Source organism: Stenella coeruleoalba (genome assembly GCF_951394435.1).
Source record: "Stenella coeruleoalba genome assembly, chromosome: 1".
NCBI lineage: Eukaryota > Metazoa > Chordata > Mammalia > Artiodactyla > Delphinidae > Stenella > Stenella coeruleoalba.
The window spans coordinates 27,843,915-27,861,937 of record NC_137169.1 but is presented as its reverse complement, the minus strand read 5'-3'; the positions used below and the strand labels follow the sequence as shown (position 1 = coordinate 27,861,937).

General features: G+C 35.1%; 1 protein-coding gene across 11 annotated transcripts in view; it reads right to left on the bottom strand.

Moving 5' to 3' along the window:
• Nucleotides 1-18,023, bottom strand: part of ZMYM1 (zinc finger MYM-type containing 1) — a 34,365-nt gene that overhangs the window by 4,749 nt on the left and 11,593 nt on the right. For 6 of the 11 annotated variants that reach the window (XM_079933184.1, XM_079933179.1, XM_079933182.1 and 3 more), the window contains 9 exons: nt 17,687-17,856; nt 16,494-16,566; nt 16,040-16,289; nt 9,440-9,614; nt 9,138-9,350; nt 6,285-6,438; nt 5,218-5,355; nt 5,004-5,038; nt 826-4,649 (listed from right to left, as the gene is read on the bottom strand). In XM_079933184.1, the coding sequence (XP_079789310.1) occupies nt 2,343-4,649; nt 5,004-5,038; nt 5,218-5,355; nt 6,285-6,438; nt 9,138-9,350; nt 9,440-9,614; nt 16,040-16,289; nt 16,494-16,566; nt 17,687-17,782 (3,441 nt within the window). In that variant the 5' untranslated portion in view covers nt 17,783-17,856 and the 3' untranslated portion in view covers nt 826-2,342. Of the gene's footprint in view, nt 1-825; nt 4,650-5,003; nt 5,039-5,217; nt 5,356-6,284; nt 6,439-9,137; nt 9,351-9,439; nt 9,615-14,501; nt 14,541-16,039; nt 16,290-16,493; nt 16,567-17,686; nt 17,857-18,023 lie in introns of those variants that run through there. The other 5 variants (XM_079933180.1, XM_079933181.1, XM_079933187.1 and 2 more) reach the window with 5 other exon arrangements.

Here is an 18,023-nt window from a genome sequence, read left to right as displayed (position 1 = left end):
GAAAAATGGTATAACTGAGAAGTCTAATTAAAGTGGAAGATGCACATAGCCTTGGCCCATCAAGTCCACCTCTAAGTAAGTACCTTAGAACAGACCTTCCCAACTTGTGGGCCAGTAGGGTAAAGCCTCAGGTGGCCACAGCTCTCAAAGCCTCATCTTTTATGCTATGAAGCATACAAATATTCTTTTCTGTATTATCATCTATCTATCTACATGAAGAGTTGGTAAGCAACCTCTTCTAATATCTTTCTTGGATTTCCACATTAGAAAGCCAAGTTTCATTGGAGTCAAGGCCTTATTTTATTCTCTGCTGGATATCCAGCAGCTAGCATAGCATCTAGTATATTGTACTTGCTCAATAAATATTTGTTCAATGTGCATACTATATAAAAAAAAGGATCACTGGAATATTATAAAAATGCAAAATCAGACATATAAAATATCCATTTAAATAAAGGATGTCCACCCTAGAGGAGTGGTATAGAGAGGGTGGGAGGGAGACACAAGAGGGAGGAGATACAGGGATATCTGTATATGTATAGCTGATTTACTTTGTTATACAAAAGAAACACACCATGTAAAGCAATTATACTCCAATAAAGATGTTAAAAAAAAAATTTCAGCGCGCACACAAAATAAATAAATAAATAAATAAAGGATGAACTTGTATACTCATATAATGGAATGGTATTCAGCAATTAGAATAAACAAACTAGAAATCCACATATAAATCTCAAACAACACTGAGTGAAAGAAAGCAAATTGCAGAAAGATAAGCACAATGCAACTTAAAGTTTTATATAAAGTTTACAATCATGTGCAACAAGGCTATGTATTAAGTATAAAATTATATAAGCATGGAATGATGCACACCAAATAATCATTGCCTCTGTGGAAAAACAAAAATATTATCAGGAAAAGATTTACAAGGGAGCTTTAACCCAATCTATAATATTTTATTTCTGAAGTAAAAATCTGGAGCATGGCAAAATGTTAGGATTTAATAGAACTAAATGTTAATTATTACGTTCTTTTATTTTTATGTTAAAAATCAACCATAATTAAAAAGTAGAGTAGGATTGATAAATAAACCTAAGAATGTGTATGGAAAACAACTAAATAAAATAAATCACTAGTTTTGGCCTAATCAAGAAAGAAAATGTGTATAGAAGATCAATGAAGAAAGCAAGTATAGGTATATAGAAGAAATTAAGAGAATACTTTCTACAACTCTAAGCAAATTCATTTGAAAGAAGGACTCAATGAAATAGATGCTCTTTCTAGAAAAATTACAAGTTATAAAAGAAAACCAGCCTCAGATATATCTACCACTAAATTCTTTCAAATCTCTGAGGAACACATTTCCCTTGTTATCTAAACTTTTCTAAAGTGTTAAGACAGAAAGAGTTCTTTCTTTCAGAATTATTTGAAAATTAGTCATATTTTCATAAAGTAGATTAGGAATTCCTATTGTGTCACCCAGCTAAGTCAACCAAAACCACAGCGATATTTAGAGTTTTAATGTTTAATATATGAGGTTTCACAGAAAAGGAAATACAAATGGCTCAAGCAGATACGCAACCTTATTTTTAAGTGAAAATAAAAAATTCTATTGAGATTTAATCTCCACAGAGATTAACATATCATTATTCAACAGACTGGCAAAGATCAAAATGTTTGTTAATACTTTATAAAGATTCGAGGAAATAGGAACTCTCACACGTTGGTGGGAGTATAAAATGATACAATCCTTATAGAAAGCAATTTGCCAATATCTACGAAAAATAAAAATGTACAAATCTTCTGACCTAGTAACTTCAGTTTAAAATTTTTTCTCACAGCAACTCACTAATGTGCAACATGACCTATGTACATGGTTATTAAATGCAGCATTATTTGCAAGAGTAAGAGACTGGAAAGAAAATGTTTGTCAGTAGGGACTGCTCCAATATATTATGGTACATCCATACGATTAAATCTTACGCAGTTATTAAAAAAAGAATCAAGAAACTCTATGTACTGATATGGGACAATCTCAAAAAATCATGTTAAGTGAAAACGGCAAGCTGAAGAACAATGTGCACTGCACAGTACATTTATGATTAAGTATCTCCAGAAGGATATTTAAAAAACAGTTAATACTTCTGGGAGGGGAAACTGGGTACTAAAAAAGGGAAGGAAACTTTTCACTGTATATCATTCTGTGTCATGAATTTTGAACCAAATGAATGTTACATGTTCTGATGAAAAAACTTCTTTTCTTAAAAGACAAAAATTTGAAATAAAAACTGATAGCCAACAGAAATACAAAATTCTTTCAGGTAAATTCAAGTTAGCAAGTTTTATATTTCTTTCACCTGTAGGATAAACTTTTCCACAGTTCCATTGAGTCTTTCAGGTTCCATCAGTTTATTTACCAATTCCTGCTCAACAGCCATTAGGGCTAAGCCACTAAGCTTTTCTTGTCCCCTGGTATGACATAAATATGTTTTAAGACGAGACAGTGTAGAAAATGAATTTTCAACACTTGCTGAAGTAACTGGCCAAGACAAAGCAATATATAATAGCACTGATATGCAAGGAATATTATTGTGAAGACCATGCTGAATAAACAAATGGCCAAGATTGCTGAAGCTGATGCAATCATAATCTAGGACAAAGTTGAGCTTTGCATATTGCCGATAAAATCTAAGTTCTGGGATGATGTCTGCATCAAGTTTATAAAATTCTTGGACATCTTTAGCTGTTGCTTCATTTAACGGTTCATTCCATTTAAGTAACAGTTCTGAAATCTGCTTCATTTTACAATAATCAAACTCTGAAAAACACAATTTTAAATTTTGTAATATAGTATCCAAGCCTTGGTAATAAATATTAATTTTATATTGTTCTTCTGTTGAGGTAGGAAAAAACATACTGTCTGAATTGCTAGGATCTATTGTTTTCTGAATTTTTCTTCTTTTCTGAAATGAAGGCCTTTCAACTTCAAAACCTTTACAGGTTATTTTTTGACATACTTCCTCTGCTCCATCCCAGATAGTTTTGAAATAAGTATCATTTCTTTCAGATGATAAACATTCCAAAATTGCTTCTATTTTTGAAGACAAAGAAAAAATGTCTATGGTTTCACTTTGAAGCTCTTTGGAAAGAATTCCTGTAACACTTAGTACTCGATAAAGAAATTTCAAACAAAAGATAAATTCAAATTTGGAAACCAATGCCAACAAATCACTCAATTCATCAGCTAAACTTGTGTTTGAAGAATGGCTTGATAGAACTTCCAGTGTTTCAATAACCTCTGGAAGACCCTCAATCACAGATAGTAACGTACGATCATGGACTGTCCAACATGATTGTGATGTATGTTTTTTGCATGTTTTGTTTTGACTTAGCTTATAAATGTTTTGAAAATTTACAGACATTTCCCCATGAATAGTGTTGAACAAAGAACTGAGAGTATTTAGAGCACTTCGGAGCTCTTTTACTTCTTTGCAAAACCTAATCACCGCCAAATCCAAAAAATGTGCATAACAATGCAGGTATAAAGCTCTTGGCTCTTCCTTCTTGAATTCTGCTGCAATTTTATTAAATTTTCCCCTCCAGTTACTGGTGCTATCATAGGCCTGGCCTCGTATTTTATCCAAATCAACTCCAATTTGCTGCAGGTAAGTTTTAATACTCCTGTGTAAGTTGGTTCCAGTCATCTCTTCAACATCTATGAAACCCAAAAATCTTTCTTTAATTAATATAGCCTTTGATGTTTTCTGTGGGTATCTTACACAAATAGAGAATTGCCCTTTAGTGGCACTATCAGTTGTTTCATCACATATTATTGAAAAAGCTGAGGAGACATTGATCTCATTTACAATATCTTGTAACATTTCAGTCTTTATTATTTCAATAATATCATTTTGAATTTGTGTACTATTGTAGAAGTCAACTTGTGAATTCGTAAGTCGAAATATTTCTTCTCCTTTATCTTTTGCTCGGATTTCTAACAATTCTAAAAAATTGCCTTTATTCACAGATGAAACAGACTGGTCATTTCCTCTTAAGAGTAAACACTGCTTTCCAAGAAATAAAATATTTTCAATTATAAGCTTTAGGTACTTTTTATTTCCCTCAATCTGTTTTGAATGATTAGATAAACTGTCATTAACGGCTTCATCACAAAACTGGTATTCCCTCCAAAATTGCAATGACTTTGAATGCATTTCACTTTTTTCATGCTTTCTGAATTTTTCCAGAGTTTTTTTCCAATTGGAAATTCCTTGGGCTGCAAATGACTCTCCTCCATAGCTAAATTTTTTTTGGCAGAACAACTGACACGAATAACAGAATATCACATCCTTTTTAATACTGTTTTCTAATTGCTGAAAATTTGAACACCAAGATTTTTTAATACTTCGTGATTTACCTTTAACTTTTTGTACTTTGGATGTAAATTTTGGGTGACGTAGTCCATCTCTTATTTTCATGGATTTCATACTGTTTGTAGCATCTTGGTTTGACACATGATCTTTTTGTACTTCTATACTGGAGCCAGTTGTATGCTGACTGAGTACTGATGAAGATGGTGCAAGGCTTGGCTGTTCCACATTACTATTAGCAACACCATTACTTGATTCACTGGGTGAAGTCTTAGAAATCTTGGGAGAAAATGACAAAATAACATTTCTTTGAACAGTTTTCAAATAATCAATTAAAATATCGAACATATCCATTCTAATAACAAAAAAAATCAATGGGTGGGTAACAGTATGAGCTCCACTAGGGGGAAACATTAACAATTATTTATAACTTAGTATTCTTATTAATAATTTCAAGTCAAACTTGAGATTTGGGAAACTGAACGTGAATAACAAAAGGTGTTTATTGCTCTACATTTTTGAGCTCTATGATCAAATCAGGAATGAATATGCTCAAATACACACATGCACAATATGTTTATAAAAGAAAGCTTAAAAAAGATAGTAGCAAAAACAATTAAGAATAAAACTTACATCCTCAACATTTGCTGTTACTGAAGAAACTGTACCTGTTAAAATAAAGCATAAATTCTAGATCTTATACCATAATCTATAAAATAGCATCATTAACTATGTAATTGCTTATTTCATATTAGGCAACCAAAAGAAAACTTAAAGACAGATTCTATATTCTAATCAAGTATGGCAAAACAGTGTATATGTCAAAGAATGTCACATCAATTTTTACCTTGTAATACATCAGAGTTCATGACGGGCAGGGCTTCATGAGTATCTGCCAATGACACTATATTGCTTATAACTGGAGTTGTATCTTTCTTCGGAGAAAGGAGATCTGTTGAAGCATCATGCACCATGGAAACATTTACTGATAAAAATTAAATGGTATCTTATAAACCAGGCAGAATCAATCAGTCAGAAAGCACTGTTTAATTACAAGTGTTTCAACGAATAACGCAAATATCTATCAATAATTGCTTTAAGTATTAGTGGGTACTGGAGTAATTTTTTTTTTTTTTTTTTAACATCTTTATTGGGGTGGAGTAATTTTTATTAGGGCTTAGGAATATCCAGGTTCTTTAGGATAAGATTAATATCAACATTAAACAGATAATTTACATTTCCCATCATTTTATATCTTTTACCTTTGCACGCAGTTTATCAGTCCTTTTATATTATTTGCTTGAACTGTCAAGCAAATCTTTACTGTGAAATTACCCATGAAGAACATTGCTAGAGAATCTCCTAATGGGTATCATTTCTAACCATTCCAGGATTCATAAACTCAATATGAATGGAGCTGAGTTGGTGTCTAAGCTAGTATTAAAGAGCTTTCTATAATAAGCCAGTCTGCATGATGCACAAGCCCCAGGGGAATCATTCATTCCACCGTCTATGAAATTAGCACCACTGGTCCTATATGAGGCTCTTTGATAGAATACACAGTTGGCTCTGGATTCTCTGTCCCTTTCTATTAGTGAACATCAAAGTATTTCCGACTAGCTCTACTCCATGTGAAAAATGTAACTAATAGCCTTGTTTTTACAAAGCAGGGCTAACTAGAAGATTCTATATTCTAAAATGACAATCTTTACAAATAAATATTAAATCTCTGGTGATGAAGTGGCCTTCCTTTTATGCAAAAATACTGGAAACTGTTCTTTGAAACAAGTTTTAGATTGTTTTGACTTTTAAGTCAGTTTAATTTAGAAATGAATCAAGGTTATAAATTAAAGGAAAGCAGTAATATTCTTCAACAGTTACTAAATCTTTGGTAACTGCTAAAAAAAATAGTACCTGTAGAAGATTCCATCTTAGCTTTACTGTAAGCAGAGAAACAATGAACAGAGCAGAAAAGCTCTGTCTTCCCCGAGTCATTGGTAGTCTCAATCATTTCGTCTGAGGGTTTCAGTGATTTGCAAAGAACAGATGTAAGTGTTTTGGCTGGTTTCTGTTAGAGAGTAAAATAATATTCATATTCCTGGTATATGACATATGCTCACAACCATTGCTTAGTTGAAATATTATAATAACAATGAAGTCATATTTTTGTATTTTCTTAAAAACAGAAAAAAGGCACTTATAGATTGTAATGACTAAAGTGAAGGAAACTGATCAATCTATTAGGTAACTATTTGTATTATTTGTCAGGTATATTAATAGCTATAACAATACATATGCAAGCAATGAAGAAAGTGGTCATAAAAGATGTTCATCATCCCAGGCAACTAAAGCCAACTGGACAAATCAACAAAAGTCTTATAATTACAGGTCTGTCTTTAATGCCAACTTGCGCATCAACTAAGGAAAGCCTTTTACTAGTGCTAAGGAGGAGCCAAAAAAGGGTGCCTAACACACATTACAAGATGCTGTGGGAAACACTGTTTTGCTAGCCTAACTTCATGGTGAAAATTCAAGCACGTTGTAAAAAAGCAGCACACAAGCAGTAAGAGGTACAGAACATAGTGCATTCTGTAAGCAGTAAGGTTGCAAAGGAAAAGGATAGAAAATGGGGAGGTTCACCACCTACTCTTCCGGGTGAAACAGGAGCCATCATTCCTGGACTTAATACTAAGTTAACACTAACGACAATGATGAAATGGAACAGCTTTTAGGGGTACACAAAGTGCAAAGACAAATGAAAATATCTTACACAGATTTTCTTTTTCTGGGAAAGAATGGGATATTGGCAAAGGAACAATGAAACAAAAAGTAGAGTGTAATTTTGAAAATTACTATTTTTGTCCCTTATTAGTAGGAATTTTCATATTTTACGAAATATAACAACTCACCAATGTTTACATTAACCAACAGTAGTGGTATAATTTATAACTAATTTATTACTCATGTGGGAAAGCTAATACTTAACTAATGTACTCTAGTAAGAAGATATGGCCAGGGACTTCCCTGGTGGCACAGTGGTTGAGAAGATTCACAAAACATTAATATCTATCAATATTTAAAGTATCCCTGTATGTTGACCCAGAAATTTATACTTTTAAGAATTTTGGGGGCTTCCCTGGTGGTGCAGTGGTTAAGAATCCGCCTGCCAATGCAGGGGACACAGTTCAAGTCCTGGTCTGGGAAGATCCCACATGCTGCAGAGCAACTAAGCCCACGCGCCACAACTACTGAGCCTGCGTGCCACACCTACTGAAGCCCACGTGCCTAGAGCCCATGCTCCGCAACAAGAGAAGCCACCGCAATGAGAAGCCCGCACACCACAACGTGCAGTGAGTAGCCCCCGCTCACTGTAACTAGAGAAAGCCCACACGTGGCAGTGAAGACCCAACGCAGCAATAAATAAATAAATAAGTTAATTAATTTTTAAAAAGATGTGGCCAAAATAATTACAATTATACCAATCAACTTTTTAAAATAAAAAGCCACCCCATTTTTGCATTTTTGGATTCATAAGTTTGAGTGCTTTACTATTTTTTTTTTTTTTTTTTGGCCACGCTGTGCAGCTTGCAGGATCCTAGTTCCCTGACCAGGGACTGAACCCAGGCCCTTGTCAGTAAAAGCGCAGAGTCCCAGCCACTGGACCGCCGGGGAATCTAATTCTTGATTACAGTTCACTAACAATATGGATTTTCTACATTATCACAATCACACAATATCTTAAATGCAGCAGGGCATAGTGTTAGGTGGTGCTTCTTAACTCGTCTAGCCAAATAAGCCGTGCCCCATCACATATGCGGAATAACTGAGTACTCAAATACAGGCTCTTAAAAACAGGAGAAGGTCTATTTATTGAGTGTGAGGGGTAAAGAAAGAAAAGAAGGAATGGCATTAACTGCTTTCAGACAAAGGGTTCTATGCTCTCTGTTCTCCCATTTCTGGTCCCAAGGCAGGGTACTCTCATGGTGTGGGCATTCTGTCATAGAAAAGCTGTGGCTCACAAATGACCTATTTGAACTGTGGCTTGTTAAGACTCCTATCTTCAGTTGCTTGTTTTTAAGGAAGAATTTATAGGGATACAATTGGGTCTCAAAGCGTCACCAGAACAAGCAAGACATGGGACAGTCCACCTCATGAAAGGGGCTCAGACCACTATTGTGTTCAGCTCACTTAGTCCTGCAAAGCAGGGCCAGCTTCTCTGCTCTCAGAGCCACCCATCCAAGGCTCTCCTATCAGAAATAGGGGATTATTTCTCATTGGTTTATTGCCTACTAGGACTCCTGATTCAGAAAAAAGCATGTGACATTCTTGATTTATCTTAACCTTGCTTAGGTGTAAGAAATACATGGAATTAAAAAATAAAAAACATTTCTGTGGTTGAGTCCTACTGACCAATAGACTATTGTTATGCTTGCTATCTAACTTATAAATAAGCTTCCCTCTGATTGCCTTTTCTTCAAGACAAGATCATCACCCTGAGATTCTTTAGGAAAATCTCCATGCAGCATTTATCATGAATTGTTATGTGAAAAACAACTGTCAGAAGTCTTTTATATCATCTCCTTCATCATCTTACCAACGAAAAATATTCCCAATGGTACTAATATCTATACCGCCAGTTTCCTAAAGTGGAAACATTCACAAGCCAACTAATGGAAGGAACTCAACCTTCCATTTTTCATTTGAGTCTTATGCAATCAAATTCAAATGGAGTGGTCCTCACTTTATGCAATAGATCTTTATTCATACCTGCTTATATGCTGTAATACGCTTTGAATTATTAAAGTAATGAGACTGTGCTTCCATGTGAAGTATATGGAACAGACTAGAGCTAGTGGAACAGTAAGCTCCACAGTTCTCACAACAGTTCATGATGAGGTTGTTAGCAGAGTGAAACTTTGAAAAACAGGCATTACTGCAAAGACTACGTTTCATGTTCTGGTATTTTACTTCATACTGAATCTAGGATTTAAAAAAAAGACTTAGTAAAAACTCTGATATTTAAGCAGAATAATCAGAGTCCCTCAAGGTTAAGAAATATTGCAACTTACAACAGTAGTCTTCTGACACATGCTGCACTTGGCTGGAATGCTATTAGTACATATGGTATCAAATGGTTTTCTTTTTTCTTCATATGATGAAAGACAAGATTGGCTGCAAAAAGTTTTGCTAGTGGTAGTATCTTCCAGCTGCATACTGATCACATCCTTTAGATTTACAATGTCTCTAAAAATAAATAACAAGGGTACCATTAAACTCTTTTACCACAATTATTTCTTTCTTTTCATAAGCTAAATCACTCCCTTAAATAACCCTCTCCCCTGTTGTTTCATTTACCTGAAGAACTGTGAAATAGTAGGAACATCAGCCTTGAAATAAGAAAACCTGAATTTGGTATCTAGTTCTATCACTTACATTAAGTAACAGTGATTCAGTCATTTATATTCCCTAAATGTTAATATCTTCATCTATAACGTTAAGGATTATAAACACATCTGATAGTACAGTTTGAGGATTACCTTGCCTGTATTAGTTGGTGCTAGTGATTATAGAGTGATGACGAGAAATCACATATTCATACCTGACAAACTTTGGAATCTACAAGACAGAGGATTTAGAAGTTTGATCTACAAATTCCTGGGGATTCTCCAGATACTTTCAGGAGGTCCACAGGATCAAAACTATTTTCATAATATTAACATGTTATTTGCCTTTTTCACTGTGTTGACATTTGAACAGATGGTGCAAAAGCAACGGTGGGCCCCTGCAATTCCACTCCTAGGTATATACGCCAAAGAACTGAAAAAAAGTACTCAAAAAAGTACATATACACAAGGGTTCCTAACAGTTATAACAGATAGCAACAGCCTAAATGTTCATCAACAAATGAACAGATAAACAAATTGTGGTATATTATTCGGCTATAAAAAAAAAGAATGAAGTACTGATACACATGCCACAACATGAATGAATCTTGAAAACACTATGCTAAGGGAAAAAAGCCAGACATAAAAGGTCACAAGTTGTGATTCCGTCTATATAAAATATTCATAATAGATAAATCCATAGATAGAATGCAGATTGGTGGTTGCCAGGGGTTGAGGGGAGTGAAGATAGGGGAATGGGGAGAAACTCCTTAACAGATAAGGCATTTTACTTTGGGATGATAGAAATGTTTTGGAACTAGATAGAGGTGGTAGTTGTACAATACTGTAAATGTACTAAAAGGTACTGAAATGGTTTTTGTTATATGAATTTCACCTCAATAAATAGAGAGAAAAAAAAAGCGACGGTGGGTAAAACTGCCAGAGCCTTATTTAGCATAAATCAAGGCAGTGACGCCAAAAGGTACCAGTATTCGCACTATTCACAACCATGAATTTGTTGTAAGTTATTTACTTTATTAAAACTCAATCCTTCAGTACATCTTTTTAAGATTCTGTGAGATGAAATGGGACGGAGGCATAAATTATTTCTCCTGCACACCAAAGTATGATGGTTGTTTCAAGGAAAATCTCATGTAGGAATGTTAAGAGTTAGAACCTGAGTTAGGGGACCTCCCTGGTGGCATAGTGGTTAAGAATCTGACTGCCAAAGTAGGGGACATGGGTTCGAGCCCTGGTCCGGGAAGATCCCACATGCCACGGAGCAACTAAGTCTGTGTGCCACAACTACTGAGCCTGTGCTCTAGAACCCACATGCCACAGCTACTGAAGCCCAAGTGCCTAGAGCCCGTGCTCCGCAACAAGAGAAGCCACCGCAAAGAGAAGCCCCCGAGTAGCCCCTGCTCGCCACAACTAGAGAAAGCCCACGCGCAGCAACAAAGACCCAACGCAGCCATAAACAAACAAACAAACAAACAAATAACTGAGTTAGCTACTTTTTTCATGGAATACCTATTTATTTCAAAGAATGACTATCAGGGAAACTATTAACCAGAAGTAGGTATCTGGCAGATATTTTCTCAAAAATGAATAAAGTAAGACTGTTACCTCAAGGAAAACAACTGGCAGTAGTTATTGCCAATGATAAAATATGAGCTTTCACTGAAAATTAGAATTTTGGAAAACCTCCAGCTTGATAGCTTCCTAATACGTAGACTTTCTTAGTGAGATTAGTGATATTTTCTAAAATGTGATTTTTAAAATATTGCATAATGAAACACGACATTTAGATCTGTATACCTCAAGGAATCAATATTTTCCAAATGATGATAGCATGAAGCAAAAATCAGTTGTGGGTAGAAGAACAATTCAAAGTACAAATAGACCAATACATTTTTTTTTTTTTTTTTTTTTTTTTTTTGCGGTACGCGGGCCTCTCACTGTTGTGGCCTCTCCCGTTGCGGAGCACAGCCTCCGGACGCGCAGGCTCAGCGGCCATGGCTCACAGGCCTAGCTGCTCCGTGGCATGTGGGATCTTCCCAGACCGGGGCACAAACCTGTGTCCCCTGCATCGGCAGGCGGACTCTCAAACACTGCGCCACCAGGGAAGCCCTAGACCAATAAATTTTAATGTGACAGTACAAAAAATTCATTGATATGGCTTCAGATTCTACATTGTAACTAACCTTTAAGAAACTGTAGTATCCTTTAAGAAAATTGTAGTATCAAAGAACTTCCACAATTATATGAAATGCTATTAAAACACTCCTCCCTTTTCCAAATACTTATTTGTAAGGTCAGCTTTTCTTCAGACTTCAACCAAAACAACATTTTATAACCAAGTGAATGCAGAAGCAGATATGAGAACCCGGCCAGACAGTAAAGCAGTTTGTAAAACTAATAAAACAGTGCTCACTAAATTTTTCTTAAAATTTCTCCTAAATTTTAAAAAACGCTATTATTCAAAAAAAAAAAATTAGGTCAACATGCAGAGTTTATTACTTTTAAATGAGTTAATAGTTAAAAATTCCTCAGTTTTAATTTCTAACACAATATATGTATAGGTAGATGTAAGCTACATAAACTAAAGTTCTGGGCTTCCCTGGTGGCACAGTGGTTGAGAGTCTGCCTGCCGATGCAGGGGACACGGGTTCGTGCCCCGGTCCAGGAAGATTCCACATGCCGAGGAGCGGCTGCGCCCGTGAGCCATGGTCGCTGAGCCTGCGCGTCCAGAGCCATTGCTCTGCAATGGGAGAGGCCACAACAGTGAGAGGCCCGCGTACCGCAAAAAAACAAACAAACAAAAAAAAAAACTAAAGTTCTTTGGGTCTTCAAAAATTTTTAAGATTGTAAAGGGGTCCAGAAACCAGAAAATGTGAGAACTGCTACTACAGGAAATACCAAGATATCTGGCTACCTAGATCCCTCAGAATATCAATCTTTCAGGGTAAGTTTTCCAGATGAAATACTCCTGAAATCAACACTATTTTAAACCTCAATATTTACAAATTTTTAGTGTACAAATCTTCCTTGACTTACAATGGGGTTATGTCCAGATAAACCCATCTTAAATTGAAAATATCATAAGTCAAAGACGCATTTAATACACCTAACCTACAGAACACCATAGCTTAGCCTAGTCTACCTTAAAGGTGCTCAGAACACTTACCTTAGCTTACACTTGGGTAAAATCATCTAACACAAAGCCTGTTTTATAATAAAGTGATGAACATATCATGTGGTTTACTGAATATGGTACTGAACATGAAAAACAGAATGGTTGTACAGAATGATTTTAAGTGTATGGGTTGTTTACCCTTGTGATCACGTGGCTGACTGGGAGGTGGGGCTCACTGCCGCTGCCCGGCATCATGAGAATATCATACTGCATACTATCATACTAGCCCAGCAAAAGAACAAAATTCAAAATTCGAAGTAGGTTTCTACTGAATGTGTATCGCTTTAGCACTGCTGTAAAGTTGAAAAATCATTATGTAGAACAATTGTAAGTTAGGGACTATCTGTACTATAATCTTTCTGCCTCCTTAAACAGCACCAAAATTACAGGTTAATTTTCATTATCACAACACCAGTCATTTTACTGGCTTAAGATGTAGCTCTACATGCAGTATCTGAGTTGTGACAAATTTTTTTCTAGGATTCACTGTGTGCCAAGCAGTGTTTAGGCCTTGGGGACATAAAAATGAGTATAATCTGGTCCCTAATGTCAAGAGGTTCATAGTCTAACTATAGCATTATCAATTCTTTAATAACATTAATTTTACAATCAATGTTTTGGGAGTTATGAACACTATGGAAACACAGACCATGGAACAATTATCTGGGTGGCTGGGGGGAATAAGAGGAAGGAATGGTATGGGAATAGACAAAGGGTACAGATATTTGAGGCAGACCTTTAAGATAGTAAGAAATTAGCCAGATGGGAAGGAAGGCAGAAGAAATAGCACTGGCAGAAGCACTGAAGTCTGAAAATGCTTATTGGCTTTTACTGCTATTAGCATATTAGATTGCTAGCTTCTAATCTACTAAGGCCTTATTTAAAGAAAAAAAAATCAAAAATGAATTTTGTTAAAAGTGCCTAAAATTAGCTTAACCAAAGGCTGAGCATAGGTCTGAACAACTTTCTTACAAATAAGTGTTACATCATTAGTGCATAGGCCTATTTTAAACTCCACTAATTTCTTTCAGGACCTCTGGTTAGCTTCAATTGGGATACAGAAGTACAGAAATACACTTAAATACATAGCTCTCAAAAGAACAGTCTTATCTTTCTAACATGACTTTAAATGTCATTTTCAAAGTTATCTTTCATTTGGTTCATGAAACATAGTAAAAACTACATTGACTCTAACACAACATTGTAAATCAACTATACTTCAATTAAAAAAAAAACCTATAGCGACTCAGAACAGATTTAAAATCACTATTAAAAAAAAACCTCATCAAAAACCTCAACTGATAATTAGCTAAAATCTTGAGAACTACATACCTAATACAAGAGGCTAATGAATGTACAGTAAAAAGTTCTGAAAACAGTAAAGGTTACTCTGAACAATGGACAGCCTCTCGCAGCCTACGCATCACTGTACCACATTTCCACCAACCTATAAAATAGTATTTTCTATCAAAACATTTTTATTCCAAAGGAAGTAAAACTTATTTCATGTTTTGTTCATATTGGATTTCTTTGCCTTAGAGAACAACTTACACACTAAATCTTTCCTGCTTCAGCCTTTTCAATCTGTCATCTGTCTGGGAGCTCCGCTGAAGATGTATAATGGGTAAACTCCAAACACAGCAACATGATACTTTAACTTCTCAGAGCCTCAGTTTCCTCAAAACCAAAAGAAAATATTTGGACTGGATGATCTCTAAGGTCCCTTCCAGTTTTATGACTCTGCAGAGAAAGAAAGCATGCTGAAGAGAGTGCCATACAGCTCACAGCAAAAAAGAAAAAGGACACAGTATAGTGTTAAAGGGTTTACAAAGCACAAAAGAAAGGTAAGTAGAGTTCTGGGGAGGAAGACTTGAAGCAAAGGTTAACTCCTGAAGCAGCAGCCAAATGAGGAGCTGAAGCAACCAGTATAAAGGGTATGTGAGTTTGTTAAGAGAATAATAGTGACAGCCAACATTTACTGGGTTCTTATTACATGCAAATATTATTTTGATCACTTAAATATATTATTTAATGATCAAAATTCTTACATACATTTAACAAAATAGATGGGAATACTAAAAAAGAAGTTCTCAATGCTTTTCGAACTTTAGCACGTATATGAATCATTTGGGGATAAATGTAGTTCTGATTCAATAGGCCTGGGTGACACCTGAGATTCTGCATTTTTAACAAGCTCCCAAATGATGATGCTGTATAGTGGCTCAGGGATCACATAGAGTAGCAAAATGTAAATTGAGGAAGCAAGATTCAAATTGTGGCAATCTGATTCCAAAACAAGATATTATCTGAAAGGAATTTATATTTACTGGCAAAACTGGTAGCCTATGCGTTTTCTTGTTCTGAAACAAAGACATTTAAACTTAACACTAGCATTTAATGAGTGCTAACAAACCAGAATTATAATACTATGGGACTCTCAAAGCACTGATCCTTTAGACATCTTAGTGTAGTGTTCAAAGTTCTGGACATTATGAAATCACTACTACTTCCCTTCTTCTCATCTAAATTGCTTTACATATGTAAAAACGTTAGCAAAAAAGACCCCAATAATAGTTCACAGAAAACGTAAAAAGATTACATACATACATCTATGTTTACCTAAGGCTATTCAATTTTCAAAACAATTAAACTACTTCACTTGCCATTACAAGATAAACATTAAATAACTTTACACCTTGGAAGGTCAAAAAAATAACTGTTATATGATTAAATTTTTAGTAGGTTGCTCACTATACAGTTAAATGATAAAATATAATGGGCACGCAATAACCCCACTTACAGAGAATTTCAAATGAAAAGAATAGGAAAATAAGTTTCAGAAGTCATTATTTAAAGGTGAAGAGAAACACAGCTCCTATCATTTTAATTTCTGGAAATCTCTTGATAAAAAAAACTATTTCTGAAGAATCTATTAGAGGAACTAAAAGCAGAAGTAGCTTCTTTTACCTAAACCTAGGTGATTACTTCTTCAGAAAAAAAAAAAAAAAAACATGCAGAAAATTACAACCAAGATTCTGATCAAGATCTATGTAGGGAAGTAAAAGGGGCCATAATTTAAAATTATATACTTTGAGCAGTTTGAACAAGTTCTCTTCGGAAGAGCTGGTGAATTGAGAGATGAAATGTATTCAGTGATGCACGGTGTGGAGCAGAAAAGCTGAGTAGACCCTTTCCTCTGATAAGCAGTTTGCCCCTTTTGAAGAATTTTTTTACAGCCAGAACAGGAAACCTGAATAGCTGTGGTTGAAACTGAGGGAAGCATCTTATTCATGCCAGATGATGCCAGAGAAAGCTGAATGCCTGTAGTCATCGGAGAAGCTATAAACACAAAACAGGAAGGAAAAAAATTAGTATTTACATAATATTAAGCATGCATTCTTCCATTATCTCATAGAGGTTACTTGTCTTGGACTTGAAACCCAAAACAATCAATGCACTATTCAAAGGCATTCTAAAAAAGCAGAATAAACTGGCTATCACATTGGTCAGAATAAATATGATTAACTTAAGTAATTCTATTACCATTGTCTGAAAACGTAGTGTTTATTTTCAGGTCATTCTCCTGAGTTTTGGGCTGTTGGGCTTGACAATACTCCTAAAAAAGAGTTGAAAAATAATGAAAACGACCAGTCAATCAATAGAAAATGATATATTATGCTCAAGTCTGTTCAGTGAATTGCATAATTGAATTGAACCATGGTACATAAGTAAGCACTACCCTTTTGGTGACCTTTGGCTGATAACACCCATCAATTACTACAATATTTCCTACTGTACCTAGATATGACTTTATAAAGTTTTGTTAACAGAGTCCCTCACTAGCTACTACAAAAAGAGAGTAGACATACTCAATGATCCTATTTTCCCTTCTTGTTCTGATCACCAATAGCTAATTGTCTTCATAAAGTCCTTAAACACAAAAATTGTTAGGTTAGGCTGAATGAGTCTAACGAAGGAGGATTTTTTTCAGAGCAGCAGGCAATTTACCTAAACTTGATCTATGTCTTTGAATGTCCACGGGCTGAAGGAGCAATGGGTACTTCCTAGATGGACAATATTCCCATTGTCACCAACTCAGTGGGAGTCATACCCTTACTTGGTATTGATTTACTTTAGCTATTTGTAAACAGAATACTAGAAATTAATTAAAAATGAAATTACTTTTCATTTCACTATAAATTTCAGCTGGTTCATATATAAACATTCTAAGGAAATTTGGCCCTACTTACAAAACACTCACAGCTTGATTCAGTTTTTCCTTTATAGGTTCTTTAGCATCTGACATGTTTAAAGAAGTTTAAGGATAAATATGAAACTAATTTGGATAAACAAATAATAAAGAAAAATTCTAAGAATTTAAAATGTACTAAATAATTCTACTACTTAATAGAGACAGCAACATAAAAACATATAAGTAATTATTTGTATTGTTTCAAGTTAAGAAAAATGAAAACAAAAATGTGTTAACCTCAGTTAGGCCCATTAATACCCTAAGCAATCCTTTTATCAACCCCCAAACCCACTTCCAAACAGTCCAACCTTCTCTCATATTCTTGCATATGCTCACTACAGCACTTACTGCACACCCTGTTGTTACTTGGTCAACTGCTTTCGGGAAGGAATTAAGATTTTCAACTGATAAACCAGCACCTGCATAACTAAAATTTATAATTAACTACTACTCTAGAAAATAGAAAATAAGGTAAAATATTTACCTGAGCATTGTCAGGTTCTGCCTTAATTTCATCTAGCCTCTTCAGTTGTGGCGCCACTGCCTTGTCACATTCACCATCTGTTGTTGATTCTTTCATCTTACTGTCTGATGCAAAGAAATCCTCCAGTTCCAAACTAATGGGTTTTTTCTTGGAAAACAGTATCCAGATTCCTAAAATAAAATATGAACTGATAAAGAGTCTGATTTTAATTTTACTTATTTTGGCTGTGTTGGGTCTTTGCTGCTGCACGCAGGCTTTCTCTCTAGTTGCGGTGAGCGGGGGCTACTCTTTGTTGTGGTGTGCGGGCTTCTCGTTGTGGTGGCTTCTCGTTGCGCAT